Consider the following 16557-nt stretch of genomic DNA (forward strand, 5'->3'; position numbering starts at 1 on the left):
ATGCATACCTCTACAGCAGGTACGATGTCTATGCCAACAGTTAGAAATTCTTCAAACTTCAGAAATGGGTTAAAGCAGCTGCCAACATCAAGTAATCTGATCTTTCCTGAGGTTTGTAGCAACCTAAAAATAGATTATTTTCATTATGCCTTTTATAAGATGAAATAAAATATAAGAAAAATTCAAACATTTGAGAATAAAAATGATCATATAGATTATTGGCTCCCTTTTTGGTCTCATGATCCCTTTACATGTTTAAAAATTACTGAAGCCTAAAAGCTCTTTTGTTTATGTAGGTTCTATCAATAATACCATATTTGAAATTAAAACTGAATGGTTTAAAAACATCAATTCATTTATAAAACAATAACACTATAGTATATGCTAATGTAAACTATACTTTCTAATGAAAATCTAGATTAGAAAGATAGTAAAAGTGAGTTACTGTTTTACATTTTTTCAAGTCTCTCTAATGTCTGGCTTAATAGAAGACAGATGGATTCGCATGTCTGCTTTGCATTCAAGCTGTTGCAACATCACATGCCATGAAGTTTCTAGAAAACTCAACCCTACATTCAAGAGAGGATGAGAGTAGAAAAGGCAAACGATATTTTAGTATTATTATGAAAATAATTTTCCTCCCACAGAGACCCTAGAAGGAAGGGTCTCAGATCCCCAGACCATACTTTGAAAACTGTCTTTGTAGATGAAAGAATCCATTCACAGATTAATTCTCAGTAGTCAATATAATGATGTCTTTGGACTTAACTTTAATTTGTCTCAATGATTTAAAAGGACCAAAGAGCAAAGCAATGATAGAATAGTATTTCCTAAGTTATGAAAAATTTTATTTTGTGCAGGAGCGTTCCTTGTGTCCAAAAGTAGTAGGAAAAAAGAAGGTAAACAAAACCGGACATGACCACTAAAGTTAGTCAAATGCAACTATTGATAATATGGATCTACATAGCAGCAAATAAGGATGAAGGAAAACAGTGGATTTTTGTTGGTCTGAAGCCTATAGTCCTAGTGTCCAGACAGTAAAGCAATAATAAAAACCAACTTAAGACATATGCCATTTTATTGATATTAAGACAATTTTGCTGAAAAAAAATTATGAGTAGATACTGCAAACATAAAGGAAAGAAATATAGTGAAATAACTGGGTAAAAACAGAATCTTGGTTCTTTAAAGCCTATAGGGCAGAGAAAATCTGCCCAGCTTCTGTTCCTTATACCTCAGCTAGCATACTGCCATAGTGTCCATTAGAGAGGTGTTAAACTACAGACTGTAGTTAAGCTCCTGGAAAAGGCACTGTAAGTCAAAATAAAATAATATAAAGTTTTTTTTTTTTTCATAAAAGGAATAGGGGTTACATCTTTTACCAAGAGCCTGAAGTCCTAACATTTTACAGAAATGACCATAATCACCATTTGATTATAAATAAACTGTATACAGGACCTGTTTAATACAGTACATGGCATTTTATAGTACCATAAAAACAGTATGAACCAATTAAAAGATTTCTGTCAACAAAATTTTATTTAAGAACTCATCCAAAGAAGGGGTTATGAGGGTATAAGGAAATAAAAGGAATAGCTAGAAACTCCCTCAGCAACAAGAGCTGATCCTAGGGCTCAAAAGGTAATTTTCTGTACTGCAGCCAAATCAGGAAGCAGATTATTATGTAGTTTGGGTGATGTGTATAACAAATAATCATCTGTAAAGTTGAATTAAGTTTAGCGATACTTGAAATATCACAATACACTAGCTCTAAGGAAGAAGGAGGCCAGCGAACTACTGTGGTATAGGTTCCAAGTTGCTAAACAGAGCAAAAGATCCAGTAGATAGGTACCTTGAAATGCCTGGTATATAGCTGACATTTACTGCTGAATTAACAAATTTGAATACTCAAATCATAACCAGTTTGAATAAATGAATCTATAAAAATATGTAACACTAAGTACACTACTAGATTGCCATTCTAATCCTTATGTGGGGCTATGGTTAAGAACAAAAGTTCTGGAATCAGAGAGACTAAAATCAAAACCTGATTCTGTCCTTTACCTGTGTGATATGGGGACAACAATGGTACCCACACTTAAGAGTCATTTCTAGGATTAAATGAGATAATGCATTTATAATTCTTGCCCTAGTATGTGGTACATGGTAAACGCTCAAAAAGTGGTAGATATCATTGTTAGCTATTAATATCATGTTATATACAAAATCTTTTGTGGTTTGTCCACTAATGATCTTCCTGAACATAGTAAAAGCAGAATTTGACTCACACTAAATTCTATACTGGTAGACTCTAGTAAATTGGGTAACAAAAAATTTCTGATAGTCTTTAAAAAAGTGCTTCTTAGAAATTAACCTTTCTACCTGGATGGAGTATTCCAAATCATTCAACTTAATTCAACTTTAAAATATAATTACCAATAACTTAATATCATGGATTAACTTAATAACATTAACTCTCAGTAATACACTTAATCCATTTCAAATTCTTTGGCTGAGCTCTGTAATTTTTTTTGCATCAAACATATAGTTAGTTTAAAGACTATCACAAAGTGAACAGAACATCCAAGTAATTATCACCCAGGTCAAGAAATAACACATTGCCTGCACCATAGAAACAGGATCCTCCCTGACGACATCCCCTACCCCTTTCTGTAATGGTAACCACTATCTTGTTTTTAGTGATAATCATTCCCTTGATTTCCTTTTATAGTCTTGCTACCTATGACTGAACGTCTTCTGAATAACATAGTTTAGTTTTACACTACACATTTGCTTTTGTGACTTTCTTCTTTCATTTAATATTAAGTTTGTGAGTGTCATTTGTGTTTCTGTAGTTAATTCATGTACATTGCTGTGTGATAGTACCTTTATACAACACATCCCACTGTGATTTTCATTAGAGTGGCACTGAGTCCAAAGATCATTTGGGAGAATTAATGTCTTTACAATATGGACTCTTTTAATCCATGGACATGGCATAGTTCTCCATCTATTTAGTTCCTCATTGTCTCTCAATAGCTTTAACAATTTCTCTTAAAAGGTCCCATGTATATTTTGTTGGATTTATACTTCTTGTTAACTCATATTTTTTGGTGCTGTTATTGCTTTTCCCCTATGGATAAACCTTGTTATTTTTTAAAATTTAATTTTTCATTGTTGGTTACAGAAATGCAATTCATTTTTGTACAGTGATTTGTATCCAGCAGCATTACTAAATTCCTGTTATCTCAACTGCTTATCTGTATATTATTTTGGGTATTCTAGTCTAGGTACGTAGTTACATAATCTGTGAAAAATAATATTATTTCTTATTTCTTATCTATCCATGCACCCACCCATCCATCTATTTTTTGCCTCACTGCTTTGCCCAGGACTTCTAATACAAGATTAAACAGGACTAATACAAGCAGGTACTATTTTGTTTCCAGTCTCAGAAGGAACATTAAGTATAATGTTCACCATTAATGTATAACTCACCGTTAAATATAATGACTGTTGTAGGTTTTATATAGAATCCTTGATAAAGCTGATGAAGCTACTTTTATATTTTGCTAGTTCCTTTTAAAAAAAAATTTCACACAAATCTATGTTGGATTTTATCAAATGCACTCAGCTACTGAGATATGACTTTTTTTAATCTGTTTATGTGATTAAATCTGTTTAAGTACACTCATTAATTCTGTAGCATTAAATCAATCTTGCCTTATTGGGAAGAATCTAATTTGGTTTTGATAAATTATTCTCTTCATAATTTAAAGGATTTGTTTTATATATGTATATATAGTTGGTTCTATTTGTGATGGGTCTGGTCTATAAAGTCACCACAAACACCGAACCATGCTCCTAAGGGAAATACAAGACTAGGCCTCTGGTTACAATACTTTCAACACCAGAGCAACACATAACTTGGATTTATGTGTATTTCTGTTTAAAGTTACCTTATTTAATATGTATTATGATGCATTAACACTGCACTCACAGCCAACACCATTACAACTCATGCCTAAGGGAAGCATATCTAATACACTATTTTCTCTGTTAAGGCATAATACAGCATTCCTGTGCTTAGATAGGCTCGAGATAGAACTTTAACATTATGCTTAGGGGCCATTTTTAAAGCAAAATAGGGCTTCCCTGGTGGCGCAGTGGTTAAGAATCTGCCTGCCAATGCCGGGGACACAGGTTCAAGCCCTGGTCCGGGAAGATCCCACATGACGCAAAGCAACTAAGCCCATGTGCCACAACTACTGAGCCTGCGCTCTAGAGCCCACGAGCCACAAGTACTGAAGCCCGCCCGCCTAAAGCCCGTGCTCTGCAACAAGAGAAGCCACCGCAATCAGAAGCCCGCGCATCGCAAGGAAGAGTAGTCCCCGTTTGCCAAAACTAGAGGAAGCCCGCGCGCAGCAATGAAGACCCAATGCAGCCAAAAATAAAATTTAAAAAATAAAAGTAAAATCAATAAAGCACAAAAAATGTGATATTAAATAGACTGAAAAAGGGGCATTTTTATACTTGAGAGCTGAAACAATAAGGCAAGCTTGCATTGTTTGACTTCAGCTGGGAAGGTGTGTGTCAGATGACAAATTTTTCGCCACCCTCAGCATGTCCACAAATGAGTCTGAAACTGCCATGAGTACTGACCTTGGAGTTGAATTTTAGTGAGTAGGTGAATTTGCAGATGTGGAATTTTTGAATAATTAGGATAAACTGTGTGTGTGTGTGTGTGTGTGTGTGTGTGTATGGATTTTTGCATCTATGTTGATAAGTGAGACCAGACTATAATTTTCTGTGCTAGTACTGTCCATGATGGGTTTTAATATCAAGGTTATGCTAGACTCTTAAGATGAGTGTGGGATAATTCCTTTCATTCTATTTTTAAAGAGTATGTGTAAGAACAGAATTCATTTTTCCTTAAATGTTTACTAGAACTTGCTGGTAAAGCCATTTAGGCCTGGAGTTTTATTTCTGAGATTTTAAACCACTGATTTAATTTCTTTAATATTATTACAAAATCCCAACTTTTATCTCTGACTTTTTCTATCTTCCTGCTCTTTACTATTTCCTTTTCATTTTTTTTGGAGGGGGAGAGGGCCTTATTTGCTGAGTTATCTTTAATTTCTTGAGATAGAGTCTTAGTTCACTAGTTTCAGCTTTTCTTCATAATATATGCATTTAAGCTATAAATTTTCCTTTAAGTGATGCTTTAGCTATATCCACAAGTTTTAATAAAAAGCATATTTGTAACATTTTTTGACAAAACATTTCTTCACAAAAAGTATCATTATTATTTAGTTGAAAATATTTTCTAATTTTTATTATAAATTTTCATTTCATGGATTTTTTTTTTTGGAAGGTTATTTACTAATTTCTAAACCTTTGGGTACTTCCTTATTGCCGTTTGGTAGCAATTTTTAGCTTAATAGCATTGTCTACATAATTCAACCCTTTGAATCTTACTAACATTTGACTTATAAATTTTTATAAATTAAATAATATTTTAAGTATTTAATATAATTTTTAAGAAACGTTTTTATAAATGTTACCTGTATAGTTGAAATGAATATTACTTTGTAGTTTTGGGGTACACTATTCTATATATGGCTATTAGATTGTTAATTATGTTGTTCAAATCCTCAACAGTCTTACTCACTGTGAATGCTTGCTCTCTGTTATTGAGAAGGTGTGTTAAAAATCTTCCAACTTTTTTTTAAAGAAGCAGATAAAGATCTCCATAAATTGATTTGAAATGACAGTTACTGAAATTCAGTAACTCTGAACACAGTATTCTGATTATAATAATCTCAATGGGTGAAATTGTAAGGACAAAAAACTGCAAAGAAATCCTGAATTTTACTTAGTATGTTGTTGTTGTGGTACTAGTGCAGCCATTTAAAAATTATTTTGTGTGTACTGAAGGGCTGAGCAAATAGGGAAATAAACTAAAGTTGCTTGGAGATACAAATTCAGAATGAGGGAAAGGAGAGAAAGAATCCTTCGGTGATAGACTAGAATTAGAGGTTTCATATGAAAGGGTGTAGATGCAATGACACCCCAGTAGCAGTGAGGATACCTAATGCCAGAATTTGGTCCCTTGCTAAAGGGAACCTGCACTTCTTACAGAAGGCTTATTCCAGGGTTGAAGCAGGGAAAGTACAAGGTGAGCTTCGACTATCTTGTTGTACAAGAAAGTAAGGTAACGCTCAAAAACTAATAGGAATATATCAAAAGGTCAAAGGAGCTAGCTTACAGGAGTTTCCACTGGCCTAATGTGAGATGATTTCAGCATCATAATAATGATAGGAATGAATTATAACACACTGAATTTTTTAAAAAATCTATCAGTCTACAGAACTTTAAAAAAGAGGAGGAAAAGGGAAAGTTCTCCTTTATAGAAGAATACCAACCAATGAATGTGTAAGCGAGCTAGAAATAGAAAAATCACCATTTTCCAACTATTATAGTAAAAAAAAAAAACCAAAACAAAACTTGATTCAGGCAAGACCATGTTAAAGTTAGTGAAAATTGTCAAGGAAGAGGAAATTGTCTCGGTCTTCACGTATAACCCAACAGATTAGAGATTAAAGGTACCTTTACAGTGAAGAAATCTAGTGGATACCAATTTAGTCAAATGATGAAACTTAACATGAATGATAATGGGACAAACTGACATATGCCCTCTTAGTGATATACTGAGAACACAGTATCATCTATACCTATCAAAAATGTTTAACATGGATCTAATCATGGGGAATTTTCTAGATTAATCAAGCCTAAGAGATATTCAACTAAATACAATATATAATATTTGATTGGCTCTTGGATCAAACTACCAACCCACAGTTATAAAGAACATTATTAGAACAATCTGGAAAATTCAAATGTGAACTATGTAAACATGTAACTATATCAATGTTAAATTTCCTGAATGTGATGACAACTATATTGTGGTTACTAGGAAAATGTCCTCAATCTTTGGTGATACATGATAACGTATTTAAGGCTGAAGTAACTCAAATGGTTCAGAAAAGAAACAAAAAGAAAAATGTGTCTATATATACACACGTAGATTTATGGAGTAAATGTAGCAAAATATTAACTGTTAATGAATCTTGGTAACAAACATAAATGAGGGTATTGGTTGTACTACCCTTAAACTCTCCCTTAGAGTTTTGAAACTTATCAAACTTTAATGCTGGGGAAAAAAAAAACAAACCTCCTCAAAACAACTGTAGGTCTGTCAATTTTTGCTTTATGTATATTGAAGCTATACTATTAGGCACGTACAAATTAAACACATATTCTCCTGTTAAATCACACCTTTTATTATTATGAGAAATATACTTTATCTCTAGAAATTATATTTATTCTACCATCTTATATTTTGGATATGTCTCTCATAAGCAACATAAACTGGATTTTTATGACAATAAAAATTTTCTTTTAACTAGAGTATTTAGATCATTTACTTTTAAAGTGATTTACTAACATATTTTTATATATAGTATCTTACCTTGCACCTTCTATCTGCTCTATCTGTTCTCTGTTTCTTTTCCTCTGCTCCTTGCTTTCCGTAGAATCACCCTGGGAGCTTCAAAATTACTTAAAGACTGATTTAATTGGCTTAGGATGGAGCCTGGGCATTAGGGTTTTTAAAAGCTCCCCAAGTGAATGTATTGTGTAAGCCAAGGTTGAGAATTGGTTTTAGAATTTTCCTTTTAAATTTTAATAATTCCATATTGTTTCATTTTACGGATTTCAAAATTTATAGTTTGTTCTTTTAGAAAAATGTATGCTTAACTATTGAATAATCTTAGCCTTCTCTCAAACCATACAAATGCTTGAGACCACAATTCTGTTGTGTGGTTATGTTAGTCTTTTTGTGTATTCTGTTTTATAAATGTTTGTCCATATTTACCTTTTTGGTTGTTGTTGTTGTTCTTCATTCTTTCTTTCACTTCAGACTTTCCATCTGGGATCATTTTCTTTCTGCTTGAAATACATCTCTAGAATTTCTTTTAGTAAGAGATTTCTCTCTCCCATTCTTTCCTCTCCTTCTGCAACTCCATTAAGAAGTTAAACCTTATTTTATCTTCTATGTCTTTAACCATTTTAATTTATTATTTTTTTTCTTGTCCATATGTGGCATTCTGGAAAATTTCATTTACTCTGTCTCACTCAGTTCAATAATTTCCTCTTTAATTCATGTCATACACTGAGTTATTTTAATTATTTTATTTTTTATCTCTAGAAGTTTTCTTTTTAATTTTGGCTTTCCAAATGGCTTGTAGGTTCTTAAAGTTTCTAGTCCCTGCAGAAACTTTCAAGCATTCTTTTATTTTTAAAATATTATTTTATAAACAGTGACTCATAATTCTAGTGTCTGAGGCCTTTAAAAATATCTATTCTTGATGCCTGCTGATTTTAGATCATGGTTCCTTGTTTCCATACATGCTTCATAATTACTTCTTACTGTGAGCTGTTTTTCTTAAAAAATTATTTACGAAGTTTCTTTGAGCAGAAGTATTCATTTTTGCTCTGTCAGGCAATGTGGGATACCACCAGTGCCGGACCACTTTCAACCAAATAAATTCAGGGTTTAAAGTTTTTTGGACCACCCTCGTGATGTGAATTTAGGAGTTTATGCTTGGGATGTCCTGTAGTTTCAACTTGTCAGAGTCTCTCATGCTGTGGGTGAACGGGGTAGATTTATTCTGGTTCACCCTTAAACTGAGACAGTAATTTTCAGAGTCGAAGCTCCAATCAGTGGAGTATAAAAACTAAAGTTGAAGTCTGCAGTTTGGAAAAATGCTCTCAAGGCAAAAGAAGCTTTGTGCTCTGCCTCCCTTTCTGGGTTCCTGCCAGCATTTGCATTTGGCCCTACCAGTTCTTTGGTGTTTTTAAGATTTATCCAACATTTTAAAAAAATTATTCTTTTCAAGTTTGAGAGATTAGTTAGAATATTCTGCTAGCATATTCTAGTTAACATTCAAAGTAAATACATAAACAGATAAAATTAATTTAGTCTAGCTGGTCAGCATAAAATCAGTCTGTGACAAAAAGAGTCAATAACTATAAAAGGAGGGGCTTCCCTGGTGGCGCAGTGCTTAAGAATCCGCCTGCCAATGCAGGGGACATGGGTTCGAGCCCTGGTCCGGGAAGATACCACGTGCCGCGGAGCAACTAGGCCCATGCGCCACAACCACTGAGCCTGCACTCTAGAGTCCATGAGCCACAACTACTGAGCGCACGTGCCACAACTACTGAAGCCCGTGCGCCTAGAGCCCGTGCTCTGCGACAAGAGAGGCCACCGCAGTGAGAAGCCCGTGCACCGCAACGAGGAGTGGCCCCTGCTTGCCACAACTGGAGAGAGCCCGCGCGCAGCAATGAAGACCCAACGCAGCCAAAAATAAATAAATTAATTAATTTAAAAAAATTATAAAAGAAGTAGAACAAGTATTTCATTATTGTTCACAGATAAGAAAATACTTATTATGTGAATACATTAGGTGTGCTAAGAGCAAAAATAGCCTCTGAATAATCTATCAAATGACTTTGAAGCTTCTTAATCAAAAAAGGCCAGAGAGCCAACCTTAAGTGACCTTAAATGACAGACTTCATAGTTAAAATGCCAAATACAGATATGACTAAAATGACATTGAATTACTCAATTTTCTCATTTTAATCACTATTTCAAATTTTTCTGCAAGAGAAATAAGCAAGTCTTTTATGTTAATACTATGTAAAAGCTATCCTGGTCTCTCTCAGGTTTACCCTTAATAAATTCTTATGGGATTTGTAATCCCATAGTCCAAAATAAATAAAATTTATAAGGACTACTGTCACATCAAGATGATTTTTATTGATAATGACTAAATCCTGGCACCTATATTTCTGTATTTGAAGCACCAATACTTCAAAATTAAGCAACAAACATTACTACTTATGCAAATTCTCATATTATAAATTTACTTGGGGGAAAAGCCCCTTTTGTTTGCAAGTTAAATGATGGGTAAGGTGGTGGTTAGGTATCTGGAATTCAAAACATTGGCCTCAGCAAAGTAAGAATAATTCATTTAACAAAAGAAATATTAAACAGTATAATAGGGTGTTTTTTTTTTTTTTTTCTCAATAGTACCAACAAACTACTCTTCCTCACTGAAGCTGAAAGATCTTGAAATTCCTGTATCTTGGCATCCAAATTATATTTCAGAATATCTTTCACTCACAGAATACAAAAACAAAACAAAATCTTTGTCAGATCGTATGCTCTAATTTTTGATGTGGAAATGGAAATCTGAAGCCTCAAGGTTCTAAAATCAGAAATAAGATTAGAGTTTGGAAGGAAATTTTCAAGTTTATACTAAATAGCTATAATCATAAATATATAGTTAAGACTGTTTAATCTTAGTTTCGAAGTTATTTTAATTTGAAATTATTCATCGAAACAGTATTTCAAATCTTCTACAAAAAACCCGAATACCTTTAGTATCATTTTAAAAAATACTTTAAATGTATACATAACTATAACTTGACAAATACTTATTGAATACTTATTGTACCTGTCTACCTCTGTTTGGGAGCTTGAGATTCCCAAGTAATTCAGTTCAGTAAAGAAGACACATATGCAAATACAACATGAAAACAATGCAATGATTGTATAGTAAAGGAGTGTATAAAATGTTATAGGAGTAGAAGAACACTGGTAGAAGAGAAGGGAAATCCATAGTTGGGACCTGCAGGATAAGCAGGCTTCTCCCAGGAGAAAATGAGAAATGGGGGGTGAAGAATAAAGGGAAGGACTGTTGAGGTAGGTGACTGTCATTCCAGTTAGAAACCACAGTAACTGCAAAGGTACATGTTTCCAAGTAGGTGTGGACTTTCCATAAAATCTGTGAAACTCATAAAGTGCCTTTTGAAATGTCCAGCAACTGATTTCACTGTATTGTAGTTTTTAAGTCCAGAGTGACAATTTTTTGTTCTTTCTGCCCTTAACATTTTTAAAACTTTGAATTTTAAAAACAAGCAAAAAAACAAAAAAGCCTCTAAACACATTTCCTATAAAACAGAGAAGAATATTATCTGAAATGGCTCTTTCGCTGATTTATCCAAGACTTGAAATCTAATTCCACTACCATGAATAAGTACATATATGTATATGGCATTATTTTTCAAACTGACTTACATATTTTAATAGAACATTCACAATGTAATTTCCCCAAGAAAATTTCCCCAGAAGAAATAGTTACTAAAATGCCAGTAATTGCACCTTCTTCATAGGGTTGTATAAACATTAAATGAGTTGCCTACACATCATAGATGGGGACAAGGAGTAGAGAAGTAATAATTATCAAAAGTTTGATACAGTAAAAAAAAAAAAAAAAAAAAGGCTCTGGAGACAGTCAACAGAACTCTATCTTCACTTGTGCTTTACTACCAAGTGACCTTAGAAATTTTACTTACCCTTTTTTGCGTCTCAGTTTCCTCATCTGTAAAATGAAAGGCCACTTTAATTCTAAAATTCTAGATCAGTTCTTGATAGAATAAAATACCACCCTCTTGCAGATGTGAAACCTGTCTCTATCAATGTCCCACTGAAAATAATCAAATAAACAAAAACTAAGACTTCTTAAAAAAATTACTACCTAGTAAATTTTCCTGAGGTCCAAATTTCATGAAAATCTATTCTGTCAGATTGTTAATAGACATCTAACAGCAGCAAAGCTCTAAGGGGCACTTTTTTCACCGTTCCATATATAGGATAAAAACTGGCATAATTATGGCACTGTCAGATGCAACAATAATGAACCAAAGTCTTTCACTGCCTCAACATGGAGGCAAAATGGAAAGGGACTCTGTCACTTAGGATGCCTCTGCATGAGGCTCTCTACCAATAGTTCTTAATCTTTTTGGGTAACAAACTTCTTTGAGTATTTGATGAAATCTATGGCCTTTTCCCCCTAGACAACAATACACATATGATACACAAATCACATTTTTATATAATTCAGGGTGGTTCACAGACTCTGCTTGGATTATCTGAGTTTCCATGTATAGGCAGTGATGATGAAGATAAGGTTTTATAGAATCATTGTCTTGGTCTGGTATAGTTTTGTTGCAAGGAACAGAAAACCACTTAAACTAGCTTAAGTAAAGGCAAATTTATTTTAAATATGAAAATATATCTCATGGAATTCAACTTTAAGAAGCACAGTTGGTCTTCATGGGAACAGAAAAGTTACCAAGGAGATAGTCTTCTGTCTCCTTCTTCTTTCCAGAAAGCTGCCTCAGTTGCCTACAAAAAATTTCTGGACTTTGATGACAAAAATAGACATGGTCCTATATCCCTGAACTATACTATTAAAGTATAATTATTTTTCACTTCAGTTTAGAGTAGTTAGTATTTACATACACAGTCAGGATATGAGCTAGATTAATAAAGTAATATTTGTGAACTCCTCTCTGAGTTAATGTTTAGCATTCTTCGTTAGGATGTGCTCTTTAAATCCCTTCCAAGACACTTGTAACTCTCAGATAGCCCTTCTCAGATTATACTTTTCATGCTTTATCCCTCTTCCCATAGCAACCTAGGAATTATTTCAGCTATATCATTTTCTACTGAAACATCTCTCCAAAAACTAACATCAAACTCAACCACAATAGACAATTTGCCACCATTAAGAATGTTTAAAAGAAATGCGATGTAGGAGTTGTAATTTCATTAAACAGTTGTAATAAATTTTGTGGTCTACGGCAGCACTGTTGGAACATGTTAGTGTTCTCTGGAGACTACTCTGGGGCATTTGAACACATTTTTCTAAATGTGCACTAGGCCGTACGTAAGCCTTAGATTTTAAACCCTTTTTTTGACACGTAAAATGTGATTCCAAAGAGATCAAGGGAAAGAAAAAAAAAAAGTCATTATACCTTATGAGAAACAAAACAAAAAGGAATGGCTGAATTTACTAATGTTGGTAAGGCAAATACTTGGAAAAAATTAGTTTTTCTAGGGCTTCCCTGGTGGCGCAGTGGTTGAGAATCTGCCTGCTAATGCAGGGGACACGGGTTCGAGCCCTGGTCGGGGAAGATCCCACATGCCGCGGAGCAACTAAGCCCGTGCGCCACAACTACTGAGCCTGCGCTCCGCAACAAGAGAGGCCGCCATAGTGAGAGGCCCGCGCACCGCGATGAAGAGTGGCCCCCGCTTGCCACAACTAGAGAAAGCCCTCGCACAGAAACCAAGACCCAACACAGCCAAAAAAAAAAATAAATTAAAAAAGAAAAATTAGTTTTTCTAATCAGGAAAATATAACAGGTCAACAGTCTGACTAGTCAGGAAACAAACAAACGGTTTTCTAAAGGACAGCTAATTGAAATACAGTTAGACTGGTTCCTAATTTCAGCATATATGCACTCTCTTCATTTACATTCTGTAAAGTGATAAAACATACTGATTAGAAAACAAAGTTTAGCTAGAAAGTTTGTAATGCTTCCTCTACATTTTAATGTCTCTTTCAAATGTTCATTTACATTCCTCAGTAAATTTTCATTTTGCTTCTTTAGGCGGATTTAAGCAGAGAATCTTAAAATTGTATTATTTAAAAACATTTTTAAAACTTAAGAATTCATAGTCTTCTAACTTTATTTGCAGTTTTTCAAAAGTGTTAAGAAAAAAATCTTATATGTAAAAATGTATAGGCTGGTCAAATGATAACTTTCTATTTAAATTTCCCATGTTGGTGTTTACTCAATATTGTCTTTGTTCTCTTTTCCAAAACAGTTATAGTAAAACATCACATTTCTTTACTCTCTCCCCCTCAATTCCCATCCATTGGTTAAGGAGTTTAGTAAGGAAATGCAGGATTTTATTTCCTACAAAATTTTCTGTCTGGCATACTGCCAGTGTCAACAACAGCATCTTGAACTCCTCAAGACATATTAAGAGGGAGTTGTAAACTCTAAGTAAAATTTTTTGCTCATTACATAAGAAAATCTGGCAATATTTACCCAAGTATGCAGTTTACAACCGTTTTTCAAAGTGCTCTCTACAAAGCTGTAGGTATTTTCCAGAGTCCATTCAAGGGCCAACAAAGGCAGGTATGGGAGATATCTGGAGGCTACAACTTCTATACCCTTTGACCGTACCATAAAATGTTTCCTCTGAAGAAAAGGTTCTATGGTTAAAATGGTTGAAATCAATGATCTAGGCCTTACTAATTATCCCTGCTGGTTTGACGTAGAGGAAGGGGGAAATTAGATTTCCATATCTTATCTTTTTGAGAAGAAAAAACAAGAAGAAAATGCATTTTTGAGAGTCAGTATGTAAAACAGCACTGTCACTCTGACTCTGAATTCATGACAGTCATATATATGGAAATTTTTCTAAAGCCAACTTTTGGGGCTGATAGATGACAAATAAGTGGGGAAAATTTATTACTAGATACCTTGGATCATATAAAAATCCTTAGTTCCACCTATCCTCTTGTCTCAATCATTTCTTCAAGGAACAGCAGAAAAAACAGTTAAAATAGAAAACTTCTGACTCTGATGACTTGGTTTATTATCATTTACTTAGCAACTCGTTCTTAGCATTGTACATAATCCACTTCATTTCTATATGTATCACAAATCCCTGAAATGACTGCTAACGATTATTGATTTTGATGGCAATGTGTAAAGCCAGACGACAGCTTCCCCTCCATATTTTGGTAGTAAAGAACAAAAAATATATTGGAGGGAGATTAAGTGTGTGAGTAAAGGTTGTTTATAGACTAAATAATCTGCACTAAGTAGATGAAGTCAGGCTTTAACAAGGAAAAGAGAAAACAAGAGTTAGCTCATGGAGTTGATTTATATCTGGAGGGCCAGTTTTTCCCAAAGTGCATTTCACGAAATAGTCTTGCAAGTTGCTTCTTTGTCAATAGGTCAATGAATGTGGAAAATATAATCTCTTTTTGAAGAGCTACAGGCATGTAACCATATAATAGCTCTATAATTAAGAAACTCAATTTAATTTTAATGTCCAAATTTATTTTGTTGACAAACTCTCTTTTAAATTATGTATTACTTATTTTACAGAACTTCTCTGGGAAACTTTTGAGACGAGATAGGGATTCATGAGAAAGGCATGGATATCTAGTTTTTAAGCAAAACATCTGAAAAAAACTGAAAGGATAACCCAGAAAATCCATATACAGAGATCAGAGAAGGGTATAAAGAATTAAGTGAAAAGATCTCAGCATGGTTTCACATGAATGCCCAGATTCCCGCTCTTATTGACAACATTCTTTGTGTTGCCATCATGGTGATCGTTGTAATCATATACAATGGTCACTATATCGGCAATGTAAAATTCTTATGAGTAGGTACTACTACTCTCATTTTATAGATGAGGGGAATGAGGCTTAGAGAAGTTAAATAACACATGGAAGGTCATATGCTAGTAAGTGATTTCAGGTGGAATTAAAATGTGTCTGACTCAGCAGCCTGAGCGTTTAACAATTATGCTCACTATGTTTAGCATAGAAGGAAGTAGCAGTTTGGGTACAAATTAACAGTTGTCCATGCATAAAATAAAGATGCTATGGAAATATATACTATAAATGTAGTTCTTCATTTTGAATACAACCTAATCATATGTATTAGTTTTCTATTACTATGTAATAAACTACCACAAAGTTAACTTTAAAATACAACCTAATTCTATAGGTTAGAAGTGCAGGTATGCTTGGCTGGTACTCTGCTCTGGGTGTAATAAAGCTGAAATCAAGGTTTCAGCAGGCCTAGGCTCTTATTTAAGAGTTTTGTGAGGGAAGAATCCACTTCTAGGCTCATTCAGGCTGTTGGCAGAAACCAGTTCCATGTGGATGTAGGACTGAGAGCCCCGTTTTCTTGCTGGCTGTCTGCTCAGCTTCTAGAGGCCACCTGTATACCATGGCTCATGGCCCACACCATTTTCAAAGCCAACAACAGCATACTGAATCCTTCTTATGCTTCAAATCTCCCTGATACCCTCTTTTCCCCTCCTCTTCTGTTGCATTTGGAAAAAGTTCTGTGTTTTTAAGGGCTCATGTGATTAGATTAGGCCTACCCAGATAATCTTCCCATCTTAATCAATGGATTAGTAACCTTACCAGAAAAAAGACTAAGGTCACATGAGGAAGAGGGAATTCTGCCTCCAGACTACTTTTAGACTCAAAATGCAACATTACCGCTTCCCTGGGTCTCTAGCCCACTTTCCTGCCCTGCAATTTTGGACCTGCCAGTCCCTACAATCATGTGAGCCAATTCCTTAAATCTCTGATCCTCTACACACACCCATATACTATATTGGTTCTATTCCTCTGGAGAACATGACTAATACACACTCCCCAAAAGAATCCCTGTATCTGGTGGTCAAGCTTCCTGTTTTTGTGTAGGGTTACCTGAGAGATGAGAGGGAGTTCCAAAACACGGAGGAATATCAGTGGCATATCCCTGCTATTTGTTCCCTAGCAGCATACCACAACATACTGAGTTTCCTTGCTCCCAGGTAAGTCA

General features: G+C 34.3%; 1 protein-coding gene across 1 annotated transcript in view; it reads right to left on the reverse strand.

The window, feature by feature from the left end:
* The window catches only part of SAMTOR (S-adenosylmethionine sensor upstream of mTORC1), an 85939-nt gene that overhangs the window by 18641 nt on the left and 50741 nt on the right, over window positions 1-16557 (reverse strand). The window contains exon 4 of the mRNA XM_082472361.1: window positions 9-123. Within this exon, the coding sequence (XP_082328487.1) occupies window positions 9-123 (115 nt within the window). The remainder of the gene's footprint in view (window positions 1-8; window positions 124-16557) is intronic.

The sequence above is a fragment of the Balaenoptera physalus genome (assembly GCF_965194825.1).
Source record: "Balaenoptera physalus genome assembly, chromosome: 8".
Classification (NCBI taxonomy): domain Eukaryota; kingdom Metazoa; phylum Chordata; class Mammalia; order Artiodactyla; family Balaenopteridae; genus Balaenoptera; species Balaenoptera physalus.